Source organism: Babylonia areolata, chromosome 12 (genome assembly GCF_041734735.1).
Source record: "Babylonia areolata isolate BAREFJ2019XMU chromosome 12, ASM4173473v1, whole genome shotgun sequence".
NCBI lineage: Eukaryota > Metazoa > Mollusca > Gastropoda > Neogastropoda > Buccinidae > Babylonia > Babylonia areolata.
The window spans coordinates 21,224,037-21,239,525 of NC_134887.1; the positions used below are offsets into that span (position 1 = coordinate 21,224,037).

Here is a 15,489-nt window from a genome sequence, read left to right on the forward strand (position 1 = left end):
TCCTAAATCGTAGCCATTCCCCATATCTGTACCATTCCTAAATCTGCTATAAATTTGGTAGCAATACATTTTTGACTGAGCGATTTAACGCATGAAATGCAATGTTTACAGAGTTATAGTATTGAACAAGATCTTTACTGTGTTCATGGCAGATTTTGTCACCGATTTAAGATTCCTTCGTGTGTGTGTGTGGTGTGTGTGTGTGTGTGTGTGTGTGTGATATGTGCGTACACATGTGATGTTGATAACAGGCTCGTCCTACTCAAGTCAGAATGGAGGGAGACGCCTCAGTGTCACACCTGAACAGTGTTGGGATGTCAGTACAGGGACAGTCCTCGGCGAATAAAACGATCCCAGTGAAGGTGATACCATTTATTTTCATTCATGAATTTCGTTCATTTTCGGTATAAATTTATCTACTGTAATGGGTGAATAATATAAATTTTGTGTTTAAGGTTGTTGAATAAATAAAATCAAACATAGAAATGTTCACAGGGAAATTTGAATACAGGCACAAAACGGCGCTGATGCCTGTGAGCTCAGTAAATGGTCCGAAGTCTTGGTGTTCAACTTCAGTCAGTATGAATATCGACGATGTGATTTCCTATAATCTTAAAAATGGTGTCTCTATAGCGGTTCATGATGTTTCAGGTGGAGCTATTTCCTAACTGGACAACCACCAATCCCCATGATAAAAGATTCACTCGTCGTGTATTCATCTACTCTGCCATTGTAGCTCTGCACAACGTACCGCCTTATGGTACGGAGATTCATTTTGCCATCTTCCAAGATGGTAGACGGCTTCTGAATCTGACGTGCTGCGCAAAACCCTCTGACACGGACGAGGTCTACATTGGACATCAAGCCAGATTGGATTTCACCCAAAAAAAAATCTTGCCAAATGCCAATAAACGTGATTTACAGCTTGTGGGGGCCATTTACAGCTGCTGGTTCCCCCTTTCTTCCCGGCGGATGAACGGTGCTCACGCGACGCTGACGTCAACTTCATGTCCAAGAGACCTGAGCCAGTATCTGCCTGTCCACCAACCTGTCCAAAAACCAGGCGGGTTGGCCGTTTGCGCCAAGATCGCTTACGGCCTGAGGTTAGATCCGAACAAGCTGGTGGAATGGTTTGAAATGCAGCGCCTTCTGGGAGTTGACCGAATTCAGCTGTTTGACCTGAACAACACGGACATTGTGCAGAAGGTCTTTAAGCATTATCAGGATTCAGGACTGCTGGATCTCCTGCCTTATAAATTACCAGGTGAGTATTCGTCCTTAAAACTATAATATGAATTTTTAATGCTTAAAACTATATTATGAATAGGGGTTAGGGGGAGCACGGGAGGGGTAGTACCTCTAGAGGGAGGGGGGGGGGGGGGCTTGTCACGCTCTTCTGGGAGTGGTTCGTCCTCTGTTGGTCCCCACCGGCACCCAGCTCTCACTTACGGGTCCTAGAAGCTGCTAGCATGCGGCAGCGCCCAACCCCCGGGCAACGGCTTTGACAGGCTGGCTAAACTAGGTGAGGGTAGCTGACGGGTCTTAAACCCTCGGTGAGTTAGGGCTTGTCTACCCAAGCATGTGAAGACTGGATCCGGCGGACTCTGCGGAAGAAACCATCATGGTTCAACGGAGAGGAAGGCGGTTGCAGCAGAGCACTGTGGAGCGCTGAGGGCAGGATGAGGCACATAGGACATCCTGGTCATCCACTGCATCCATTTCCATCTCCAGTCATCTTGACCTCGTCTTGCCACTGGATACAGACAGTCTCGGACAAGAGAGTGAGGTCGACGGTGTGCAACTCCTCCTCACTATAAACAAAGTCATCGCGCAAGTCATCAGTCATCCTTCATCCCATACCACCATTTACCCCAGGCCCTGTGGCGACAGGCGAGCGACGAAGTGACAGGTGTGGGTACACTAGCAGTCGTAGCCGCGGACCTGCACACAGGCGGCTCAGGCCATAGGGTCGTTTTTCACCGACTGGAGCAGCAGTGGAGATTGGCAGCCCCCTGAGCGACTGAGCAGCCCTCTTCAGGACAGCACTGCTCACCTCCATGGCATGAGGAAGGGGCTAGAAAAGGTGCCCTCAACATTGCCTGCTCCACACCACCCTAATCAGCATACCGCGGCTGACGGGGACCCTACTCAAGTGGTCGACACACAAAGGAAAGAAAGAAGAAAACAAGGAGCACCCCATTGACCATTGCCACATGGAACGTGCGTACGCTTCTGGACAGAGGCGACTTGGACAGACCGCAGAGACGCACAGTACTCATTGCGAGTGAACTAGCCAGGTATAACATCGACATCGCTGCCTTAAGTGAGACCAGACTGGCAGAAGAAGGCGATCTCTGTGAGCGAGGCGCAGGCTACACCTTCTTTTGGAGTGGTCGCGGACCTGAAGAGAGACGTGAGGCTGGAGCTGGCTTTGCAGTGAAGACAACCCTCGTTGGCAAGCTGGCTGGCCCCCCGAAAGGAGTGAACGATCGCCTAATGACGATGAAACTCCCTTTATGCAACGGGAAGAAGTTTACCACCATTGTCAGCACCTACGCGCCCACCATGACCAACCCGGATGAGATCAAAGACAAGGTCTACGAGGACCTGAAGGCTGTCATCACCACTGTTCCCAACGCAGACAAGCTCATCATTCTTGGTGACTTTAACGCGAGAGTTGGCTGTGACAGCACCTCCTGGGAAGGAGTGATTGGGAAGCATGGGGTTGGCAACTGAAACAGTATCAGTATCAGTATCAGTAGCTCAAGGAGGCGTCACTGCGTTCGGACAAATCCATATACGCTACACCACATCTGAACTGAAACAGCAATGGTCAACTACTTCTCCAGACGTGTGCCGAGCACGACCTTCTTATCACAAACACCGTCTTCTGCCTCCCTACCCGTAACAGGACGTCATGGATGCATCCTCGCTCTGGGTATTGGCATGTCATTGACTTTGTCATCGTCAGGAAGAGGGACAGGCAGGACGTACGAGTCACGAGGGCCATGTGTGGCGCCGAGTGCTAGACAGACCACCGCCTTATCGTCTCCAAACTCAACCTCCGCATCCAGCCCAAGAGACGGCCTCAGGGCATGAAAGCACCCTAACGCCTGAATGTCAACAAGCTGGAGCTAGGCAATATCAAGCAGAGCTTTGCTGACACCCTGGAGGAACGCCTTGAGTCCACCGTGCTGGACAACCAGAATGTGGAAGCAGCATGGGATGCACTGCATGACACGGTGTACAACACTGCCATGGAGTGCCTGGGGCCTTCTGTCAGGAAGCACAAAGACTGGTTTGATGAGAACTGCACTGAGATCAAGCAGCTGCTAGAAGACAAACACCAAGTCTACAGAGCCCACATTGAAGATCCCAAGTCACAGTCAAAGAAAGACATACTGAAGAGCACACGCAGCACCATCCAGCTGAAGCTGCGGCAGATGCGGGATTCCTGGTTGAGCAACAAAGCTGATGAGATCCAGGGCTTTGCAGACAGGAACGACATGAAGAACTTCTATAACGGCCTGGAAGAAGTCTATGGTCCTACCACCTCTGGATCTGCTCCACTCCTCAGTGCTGATGGTTCTACCCTCATCACTGACAAGGACGGATCCTTGAGAGATGGGCTGAACACTTTGACAGCGTACTGAACCGCACTTCCACTATCAATGATGAAGCCATCGACCGACTCCACCAGGTGCCAGTCAGTGAGTCGCTGGATGCCATTCCAACTTTGAAGGAGACCCAGAAAGCTGTCTGTCTGCTATCCAGTGGCAAAGCCCCTGGCTCAGACTCCATTCCAGCTGAGGTCTACAAAGAAGGTGGTATGGCGCTGACTGAGAAGATTCATCAGCTGTTCCAGCTCATCGAGCAGCATGAGGAAGTTCCACAGGACTTCAAAGACACTTCCATCATACACCTGTACAAGCGCAAAGGAAATCGTCAGGCCTGTGACAACCATCGTGGAATATCCCTGCTGTCCGTCACAAGTAAGACTCTGGCCAGAGTGCTACTCAACCGTCTCATCCATCATCTCCGTCTCCATCATCACAACCACACCAGATTTCACAACTTCCATCATCACAACCACACCAGATTTCACAACTTCCATCATCACAACCACACCAGATGTCACCACTTCCATCATCACAACCACACCAGATGTCACCACTTCCATCATCACAACCACACCACATTTCACCACTTCCATCATCACAACCACACCAGATGTCATCACTTCCATCATCACAACCACACCACATTTCACCACTTCCATCATCACAACCACACCACATTTCACCACTTCCATCATCACAACCACACCACATTTAACCACTTCCATCATCACAACCACACCACATTTCACCACTTCCATCATCACAACCACACCACATTTCACCACTTCCATCATCACAACCACACCACATTTCACCACTTCCATCAGTGTCTTCAGGGCGATGTGGAGCTGGGTCAGCTGTCACTTCTCACACTTCAGCTCCTCCTCTCTCTTCGTGCTTTCCTCTGTGTCCTTTCTCGGTGACTCGTTTTCACTTTGAAGACTGAACACTACCCCCTCATTTCTTCAACACTTCCAGTCAGTTTTGATATCAGTCGTCCATTGGAACAACAATTGCTCTTTCGTTACTGCAGAGTGGGTGGAAGCCGACATCTTCTCTGCATCAGATGTATCCTCTGACGACGATCTTTAAAACACAGCAGCATTGTGCAATTTGTTTTTCTCGCAAATTCATTTGTTTGCAGAAAAGCGTCTTCTTGAAATGAAATATTTAGTTACACCAACCCCATGGATTCCTGTCTTGGTGCTTTCTTGGTTGTAGTGGGCCGAGTGATGGCGGACACAGAGTTATAAAGACTGGAGTCAGCCTGTACTGTGGAACATCTTGCCTTCCTTTCCTGTCACCGTGACTAAAGAGCAGCAGGCAACTTCTTTCTCTGTTCTTTTTTAAATTTTCATCAGGAATTCAGTCCATTGCTCCGGGTGACAAGCAGCAGCAGAAGATTACTGCATTCCCTGTCACGCACACAGAAGATTTGGATTCAGCTGTCACCAATCTCATAGTGATGACAAATTGTATCATCCTCGCTGGGCCGTTTACAGTGCTCTTGCTGTTCTTGTTGGCCTAGAATCGGGAGCGGCAAAACACACAGACCCAGCTTGCTGAACGTCTTCTACGCTGGACAGTGCAGGAGAGGAGGCGCCGTGTCACAATCGGTCAGGCCTTCCACTTCTGACCCTGTGTTCACCAGGGATCAGGGTTCGAAGCCCCTTTCGGCATGGTGCTGTGTCCTCGGGAAAGGCATTTTCTTTTCTCCGGTTTTCCTCACTCCACCCAGATTCAAACTGCTATCGGACCAGACGGTGAAGACTAAAATGGCGGAAGGAGAGGACTGGGTCCCGCCTTCCTGTGCCCAGCTGTAGATACAGAAGATAGGAATTCACTTCCTGATAGTCGTACAATACTGCGGGACCTTTCTGCAACCTCATTTAGGAGAATGGAAATGGCTAACAAATTCAGTGTAAAATAACCAGCAGTTTTCAATCAGAGCTTTTGAATTATGTATTCCAACATACCTTCCTTTTTTACTTACTTCCTTTCTTGCTTCTTTCTTTCCTTCTTTCCTTCCTTCCTTCCTTCCTTTCTTTCTCTCTTCCTCTCTGCTTTTCTTTCCCCGAAACTTTCTTTATTTCTGTCTTTCTGTTCCACTGAAACCTGAACAAGGCCTGACAAGCGTGTTGGATTATGCTGCTGTCAGGCATCTGCCTAGCAGATGTGATGCAGCGTATATGCATTTGTCCGAACGCAGTGACGCCTTCTTGAAAAACTGAAACTGAAAAAAATGCCTTTATTTTTTATTTTTTTAATTTTTTTTTTCAAATTCTGTCACCTCATCGACGTTGTATCTAATGTGGTTGTTCTCTGTCCATGAAGGACGCCCATGGGGTCGCTTCATTCTAAAGGACGGCAGAGACTGGACGCGGTACGGTGACGACAAAGAACTACCCGTTTGGGACTGTCGCTTACGTCTGGCTGGCTTCAAGTACGTCTCCACCGTGGACATGGATGAGTTCATCTTCCCACGTGGCTTCACCAGTCTCAAAGCTTTCCTGAGGGTACAGCCATTCACACATGAGCACATGTCACGCACACGCTCCTATGCAAGTGTACATACACACACATGCAGGCATGTATTCACAAACACTCGCACGTGCACACACACACACACACACACACACACCGTTCATATTCTGCTTCTACCAGCGTTCCATTTATCACACAAACAGACATGCAGACAAAGACGGACAGACACACAGACATACAGACACTTACACACACCTATAAACACACACAGAAGAAGAAGAAGAAAACTTCAGTATTCTTTATTGGCTTCAAATATAATGATTTGATCTGCACAAGGAGTGTAAAAATGACACTCACCACAAAATCGCAGAAAACAATGGCGGCTCAAGCATGCTCCCCCCCCCTCCCCACCCGCCCCCTCCAACTCCACACCATCACATGGTGGATTTTTTTTTTTTTTTTTAAATAAAAAAAAGTGTTGCCAGGGACAAACCTTTTGGCGCCGTAGGTTCTGTTAGGTGCGCTTTGTGTATGCTGTACACTGGACCTCGATGTATCATCTGATCTAAAAGATTATTTAATGACTGTTTCTTACTCATCACACACACACACACACACACACAAACACACACACACACGCACATCACGCACGCATGTGCATACGAACGCACGCAAACACACGCACAGACACACAGACACAGACACACACACACACACACACACACACACACACACACACACACACACACACACACACACTATATTCATTACTTGAAATGAAACAGTGCTTCTACTGCAACAACTACTTTCGCCTGCTACTGTAATTTACTGACAACACTCTTTCCGCCTGTCAGTCTCTGTTTCTCTCTTTGTCTCTTTCTATAGACTTTTTAAAACATCGCATGTGATTGAACCATACATTGAGTTAGGACTGAACAGATATATAAAATGCGCATTGACAAAATTTAGATTCGGTGTTTGCACTATTGCTTCCAATAGTTTAAGATATAGTGTTTTTCATGAACACATGCCGTTGATGCAGTCTGGGTTAAGAAGATGAACTGCATTTTTTGCTGTGTTGCCCTGATTTGTTAGTGACCTTAGACAAAGACTGATTCAACCAAAATATTATAGAGATCCGTCTAATTTTAGGTTTAATTTACTCATGTCTTCAAGACAGGAATGTACTCTGTATAACTTAGCCATATATATACACGAAGCATTGAAGCGATTACGTACAGTTACCTTGTGAATGCTGTTGAATGTTTGTGTTAACTATTTTTGATTGATCTGAATTGTCGATTTACTGTGTCATGTCATTTTCTCATTATCATTTATTAATGAATCCCCATTCAGTAAGGGGCTCTGGCCTTATCTGGATAAAACATTCGTTCGTTTGTTCGTTCGTTCGTTTGTTTGTCTCTCTCTTTCCACGGGCCTCTTTTCCCCGTTCTATGTCTTCATGTGAAAGTCGCCTGAGCAAAAAGGAAATCCCCACTACATAATATGTTTTGTCTCTTGACAGCAACAGTTTGACAAACAGAAAATCGCCGCCGTCCTGAAATTCAAGCCTGTGTTTTTTCTGGACCACTGGGGCCCTGTGGACCCTAACGCTTCTCTGATGTTCCTGCGGTATTTGAACTGTACAGACCCCAAGAATCTTGTGATCAAGACTGCCTATCTTCCTGAGCGAACGCACCAGGCTCACACACACGATGCTTATCCGTACAAACCATTTACAGCGTGAGTGCAGTGTGTGTGTGTGTGTGTGTGTGTGTGTGTGTGTGTGTGTGTGTGTGTGTGTGTGTGCGTGCGTGCGTGCGTGCGTGTGTGTGTGTGTGTGTGTGTGTGTGTGTGCGTGCGTGCGTGTGTGTGTGTGTGTGTGTTTGTGTTTGTGTGTGTGTGCGTGTGTGTGTGTGTGTGTGTGTATGTGTGTTTGTGTTTGTGTGTGCGTGCGTGCGTGTGTGTGTGTGTGTGTGTGTGTTTGTGTGTGTGTGCGTGCGTGCGTGCGTGTGTGTGTGTGTGTGTGTGTGTGTGTGTTTGCTTGACGGTTAAATCTTTCATGGCTGCTCATGTTCGTCTTTTGTTTGCCCAAAGGGCAGGTTAGCATGCACAGGAAACGACAGGTTGTGTTGAATTCGTGCCTTCCTACCCCACACCCCACATAATCCTTCCTACCCCACACCATCCCAAAACAGTCTTTTTTTTTTTTAAAGGTTATCAATTAATAAACTGTACCGATGCTTTTCCTTTTCTTTGTGGAAAACGAAAACATATGGGCCTGTAATTATTATTCACTCTATTGTCACATTTTAGCATCATAGATAGATAGATAAATAGATAGATATAGATATAGATAGATATGTATACATATATATATAAACACTCGACAAAAAGACAGAGAGAGGGGAAAATATATTCAAGTCATTATGTCTTCGTTTTCAGTAAAGTTGAGGAAGAATCCTGTAAACCGGCGATTTCTCTGTTGCGAGTCCCCCTAATTTTAATCAAAAAAAAGATTTCCTTTGGCTTTAGAGTTGGGTTCTTGTCATTTCCCAATGCAAATCTCAGAGAAAAACGAAAGAGAGAAAAAGAAACGAGAAATGGGAGCGACAACAACGACGATCATTATAATGACAGTGGCGTTAGCAAAGACATCAACAATAGACGGTGAAGGTGATGGCACAGAACTGGTTTAAAAAATGTGTATGTGTATGAGTGAGTGAATTGCTGAGTGGGTGAATGAGTGTGTGTGTGTGTGTGTGTGTGTGTGTGTGTGTGTGTGTGTGTGTGTATTTCCGTTTGTGTGTTTATTTGCCTGGTTGATATATACTTTAATTTCACTTTGTTTTTCAAAGTGATATTTTCATGTTCTGAGTGTCTTCCATGAAACTGAAAATCTATTTCCAGTGCATCTTACATGCGAAAGCATGCTGACACAAAGAGATGAAGCATGAAATGAAGCACATTCTAAATAAATGTGTCAGAAAAGTTTGCATCACAACAAACATCAAAACTATTTGGTCCAGTTTTCACGCTCCCAACATGAGGATAAAGCATTGTGAAACATCTTTTTTTCTATCGCATTTATGTAGATAGTTGAATCATTTTGATGTTATTACCTGTTACATCCCTCGGGAAATATTCGGTTCAAGTCTTATTATGTTATATTATATCATAATATATCATATCATATTATGTTACAATACATCATATTATCAATGTTACATTACATTGTATTATGTTATTTTATACTATATTATACATGTTATATCATATCATATTATATTATATTATGATATATTGTATTATTTTTTTCTCTTTGAGTTATGTGCATTGCCTTGATTTTGTTGCTTGCTATTGATTCCGATGTTGAAGTTGAGTTTAGTGCATTGCAGTGATCCATCTTACGTGAAATACAATAAATAGATGTACTTCAGTTTCACTACTGATGATGTCTTCAAGAACACCACTGTCGTTATCATTATCGTCATTATCGTCGCCCTCCTCTTTCTCTTTTCTTTTCATCTCTGATTTTTCACTTATTGGGAAAAGACAAGAATTGAGCCCCGATGACAAAAGGAATTCTTATATATATATATATATATATATGTTAAAATAAGGAAGACTTCCCACGATTTCTCACACATCTCTCGCAACTGAGAGAGAAGGTCGGAGGGGAAGGACCACGATTTCTCGCAATCCCACGATTTCTCTTAAAGTGAAAGGATTCGTGGAGGCGTCCCCGGCCATTTCTCTCAAAGTGAGAGAAACCGTGAGATTGCGAGAACCCGTGGGCTTACAAATCTGAGTTTAACTATTAACCTAAACATGCTCGTTTATTAAGCGAAGATTGATTGGCATGGACCTATCTTTTATAAAGAATACGTCTATCTCAAAGGCCAACATGACTTGGAAGGAATAAAACAGCAGGCTAGGTCTGTGCCGGACGAGTGTATCCCCGGGGACCGCTACGGTAGCCGGAGTGGCCTAGCTGGAGATGCGAACACACCAGTGGACTGCGCCCCATTCCCCCTATCAATTAATAGCACATCCCTCAGTAGCCCAGCTGAATTGCGCCCAACAGCAACCACCCACAACACGACAGTTTTCATCAACATTCTGATGTTGGTCGTCTAGTGGAAGAAGAAGAAGAAGGTTTTCCTGAAATCCGTCAGTGGAGAAATACCAGACACGACATACTGGGATCAGTAGTAACACAGGAGATTGAAAGGAGCGCTGGGCAGTAAATGACAAGACTGAACAAGAGAGGCAAGGCCATCAAGACTCACTTGTGATACACTTTAAAACAAGAGAGGCAAGGCCATCAAGACTCACTTGTGATACACTTTAAAACAAGAGAGGCAAGGCCTTCAAGACTCACTTGTGATACACTTTTAAAAAAATCTGATCGTTAAAATGTGTTCTGTATCTGTTATTATAAAGCTTCGGGTTAAAAGAAAAAGAAAAAAAATGTCCTAACGGCGTCCGCGTGTTCGGGTAAGAAGAAACTGTCTTACCCATTACACTATCGTGGCTCCTTAACTGACGTTCAAAAATATAATATTTAAACATGCTTTTTTAAAGGGCGATAAATCGATTGCGGTATTCGCGGTGAGAACGCTGTTTAAATCATATTATTCTGGTTATCTTGGGCATTCAAAAAATCTTGAAGGGCAATTAAAAATTCTTTTTAAGTCCGCGGTAAAGGAGACGTGGCTATCGCCGCAATCACACTGCAACATTTAGCCGTTTTCTCTGGATCTAGGTAGATGTACAAGTTTCAGTTATTTACACCCGGTTGACACGGTCGATTCAATTTCTCTTTTATGTTCATTCTAGTTTTATAGTTTTGAAGTTGATATGAAAATTGAGTATTTTGTTTAACTAATAACACGTAGAAGCAAGTACAAGTACTTCTAAACGTCTTATGAAGTGAAAAGGACTTCATTTTGAGAATAGTCAAGACTGGAAATTTTTACGTTTCATCAATTCAAGGGTATTAACTCGCATGGTTTGGCCTTGACTCTCTTGTGATTTTTTAACTGTGAATTCCGACTGATTCTGTGGATATTTTTATGGCAGTTTGGGGCATAATCCAGTAAGTGACGAGGCGTTCACAAATCTTTCTTTGAATAAATATTTAACAGTCTCCTTCTCCAACTTTCCATCACATGTTATCGTGTATAGGATTGAACGGGCAGGTCGACAATTTGAAACAAAATGACGTCGTTCGCGTTCGCGAAGAATATGAGCACACGCTTTAAATGTGTATAAATATGTGCACACAATTGATTTTTGCCCATGACCTTCAGGGCTCAGCCAATAGATCTATAAAATCCACTCGTCGTATTGATTTTAGTATTTTCCGAAAAAGACCACTTAGGCGAGTGAACATAGTGAAAGCCCTGTACACTGAGAGTAAAACACACAAGCTTTTTTATGTATTGAGTATAATTTCAAAATGTAATGTTTAAGATGAGAAAGATCAGTTTAAAGCAAATTAAGTTCCCTAGCATTAATTACAGAATAATTTCCCTTTTTTTACTATATGCACCAAAACGTTTCCAAAATAAATATAACTTCCATGCTTAGCAAAAGAAGTTCCTGTTTGAACAAAAAAAATGATAAAAATGACTGCTGTTGTTGTTGTGTCAGAATATCAGATCAAAGTGCCAAATTTAGAGAATAAAAAAAAATATATAAATATAACAGTAAATGCAGTTTGCATATAATTTGGCTTCTTTTTTTTAATTCTTTTGTGCCCATTCCAGAGGTGCAATAATGTTTTAAACAAGATGACTGGAAAGAACTGAATTTTCCCTATTTTTATGCCTAATTTGGTGTCAACTGACAAAGCATTTGCAGAGGAAATGGCAATGTTAAAGTTTACCACACACACACACACAGAAACAACCGAACACCCGGTTAAAACATAAAACAATATCATCTATATGTATACCCAGCATGCACACCCCCGAAAACGAAGCATCGCTGCCTATGTGGCGGGGTAAAAACGGTCATACACGTGAAAGCCTACTCGTGTACATTATTTATATGTATCTCTACCCCCTCGCCCCCGCCGCCCTGTGTGTGTGTGTGTTTGTGTGCGTGCGTGCGTGTGTGTGTGTGTGCGCGTGCGTATATGTGAAGAGAATAGAATAGAATAAATTTTATTGTCATGAAACCTTAAGGTTTATAACACACAAGTACAATGGTAAATAAATGAATAAATAAACACACAATGAATTAATCAATTAGCGTAATAAATGGAACAGCATTCATAAATAAATTTTCTTAATCTTGTTTGTATATAGTCATCATGTGTTACCATCAATTGACTGGGAATAATTCCTGTGTTATTCGAATTTTGATTTTTTTTTTATGTGTGTGTGTGTGTGTGTGTGCGCGCGCGCGTCGTGCGTGCATACTGGACTAACATTGCAATCTTCATGATCATGTTCAAAAACAGGGAGTTCGTGAAACCCGAGACAGCGGTCGTGTTCCATTATAGATCCTGCAAAAAGAACTGGAAGTTCAGCTGTGACGGGCCGCGGAACACCGACAGATCCATGCTGAAGTTTGCGGACAAGCTCATCCCTGCTGTCTCGAAAGTCCGACACAAAGTGGGACTGCATCTTCATGGGTTAAAGTAGTCAGATGTTACATTACTGTTTGTGCGTGTGAATTTCTGTCACGCAAAGAAACATTCTGATGTGAGATGGGGGCCTGGGAGGTGCAGCGGTGACATAGTTATCAGCAAAGAACTACAATTGCGTGGAAACATGTTTTCTCAAAGTATTGATACAGATAATGAAATGAACACATAAACTATTATTATTATTTATTATTATTGTTGTTATTATTATTGTTGTTGTTGTTATGATTATGTGGTGATTATATATAATAACAGTAAATGAATTCAACGATTTTTATTTTTAAATAATCGGGTAAGAGGGTCAGCAACACATTCTTTGAAAAAAAATCACAATAGACAGAGAAAGACCCGAAATAACAGGATACACAGCTGTTCCATGAGTGTTTTATTTGAAACATCACTAACATAACCAAAACAAGCTGAACTGTTGTCTGTATTGTTTGTTGGAGCAAGTCAACTGTTAACTGACGCCATGGAGTTCAGGACAAGAACCAGCAACATTGACGACACATTAAAATTTCTGATCTTCATGACATAATAGACAAATACGATCATGGGCATTTCACTGTCTATCTGTCCCGTTGTCTCGTAGACCGTAGGAGCACCACACAACCAGCCTCCTCCATCCCACGTTGTCTGTCCTGACTGACTCACTCAGGGTTACACCTGTCCACTCTGAGATGTTGACCTTTCATCTCTTCTTCTGTCTGCCTCTTCTCCTTCTCCTGTGCACTGCTCCCTGCAGGAAGGTCATGGCCAGTCCTGATGAACCTTTAATGGGTAAAGAATTAGGCACAGTAAAGACCTTTCTATAATTCTGCCCATTTAACGACACACATAAAAAAGAATAAAGAAATAAAATGAAAAAAGATGAAATAAAAACGACGGATGAGAACAGTGATTGGAATATAAAAAAAAGCAATGAAAAGAACAATTGGTATATAATCACGTACATATCTGCGCACACACAAGCGCGCGCGCGCGCGTACACACACACACACACACACACACACACACACAATAAAACAAGCAATCAAAGACATGCGTACACATTCACGCCCACGCACTCACACACACGCACATACATTTGTTCGTTTACTAGCACGATCACACATACATTCGACTTTCCATTCATGGCATGGCAGCAAGTGGACTGATAATAAGCAAGCATTTGCAAAAGACCGCGAGTAGGTTAATCAAATGTATCGAACAGAAATATTTTCACTTTAGACTCATACAGAGATATTGATCGAATCTGACGACATGTTTTTGGAAGTATGTTCCATCCTATGCTTCCATTAAATGAGAGATTCGTCTTAATTAAATAAATCAATTTTAGGCTCAGGGACAATAGCTCTGTCTGATTTACGTTGGAACTGAAAATAAAATAATGATTTTAGATATTGTAGGCATACCTTCTGAACAATTTATGCATAAGAATAAATGTGTTATATCTAATTAGTAGGTGAACAGGTAATATTGAAAAAAAGAAGAAGAAGAAGAGTGAAAAAAATAAAAGGAATTAAAAAAAAAGATAAACATTTAAATTTGATTTTATCCGACATAAACAGAAAAAACCTGGCATTTATCAAACACATTCGACATTTACACATTCAAGAGACGTCAGTAAATAATGTCTTGAAAGAAAGCCACTTTGCTTTAAAGTCATGTATGTTGCATGTTATTCTTGCGTCGTTTTCTGTTTTATAACGTCACGAAATGTATTTTTCAAAAGCTGTGGTGTTAGGTCTGTATTTGCCAATTTCATATTTATAGATGTACATTTTCCCAACCCATTTCCATGAAGTATCTTATTCCAATTTTTTAGACCACTTTGGATGAGATTTTGGAAGTTTGTCGTCTGACACCAGAATGTCATAGATAATCTTGTTCCTTTAGGCATATTTTTCTATATCGGATAACAACGGATACAGGATACATTTCTGTGACAACATATCTCTACATGTGTTTGATTGTTTTCAATTACCTTCTCCTGGTGAGTGTAAGTGCTGAAATATATTTCATAATTTTTGGAACATTTATCCCCCCATTTGTTGTACTTTTTGTTGCTGTGGTTTTGCTTATCTTGTTTGCCATTCCATATAAAATGGAAACATATTTTTGAAGGTTATTCATAAAGCCAGGGGAGTTAGGAAGTAAAATCCATGAATGGGTTAGTTTCAATGTGATAACAGATATCAGCACAGCAACCATCCCAAGAGGAGTAATCCAAAATTTAAATAGTGCTCTTACTTCTGATTTTTTTCCCGTGTAGTTGATTTGCTGACATTGTATAATATGGATTGCGAACCACACCCCTAATGTTTAGAAATTTTCAGGATTATAGTTATATTCATGTGTTGCATGCATTTTGTTCCTCAGTTCTTTTCATTAACTTCATCAGACTGTCCACAATGATCTTCAATATGACCTTGCTCGGATGGCTTATCAGACTGATGGTACGCTAGTTTTGCCATTGTTGTAGATTGACTTTCTTTGGGAGAGGAATGACAATGGACTGGGTCCATGGTGCCAGCCATTCTCCAGTCTGCAAGATCTTGTTGCAGATTGTGGTGGGTGCGCTGACCATGGCTTCTCCCCCTGCCTGTACTAGTTCTGATGTCCACTCCTGCCTCGACCTATTCTCCAAGGATGGAATACTCATGGCTGTCATTCATTGGAGGGACATTCAGTACTTGTTGACCTCCTGTGGCTGTTGCACAGTGG

At 42.8% G+C, this 15,489-nt stretch overlaps 1 protein-coding gene across 1 annotated transcript; it reads left to right on the plus strand.

The window, feature by feature from the left end:
* The first annotated feature begins 256 nt into the window (after nucleotides 1-256).
* Nucleotides 257-13,520, plus strand: LOC143288445 (uncharacterized). Its single transcript, XM_076596935.1, has 5 exons — nucleotides 257-362; nucleotides 652-1,264; nucleotides 5,955-6,136; nucleotides 7,630-7,847; nucleotides 12,577-13,520. The coding sequence occupies exons 1-5, from the start codon at nucleotides 273-275 to the stop codon at nucleotides 12,758-12,760; spliced, it is 1,287 nt and encodes a 428-aa protein (XP_076453050.1). The 5' UTR covers nucleotides 257-272; the 3' UTR covers nucleotides 12,761-13,520.
* The last annotated feature ends 1,969 nt before the right edge of the window (nucleotides 13,521-15,489 follow it).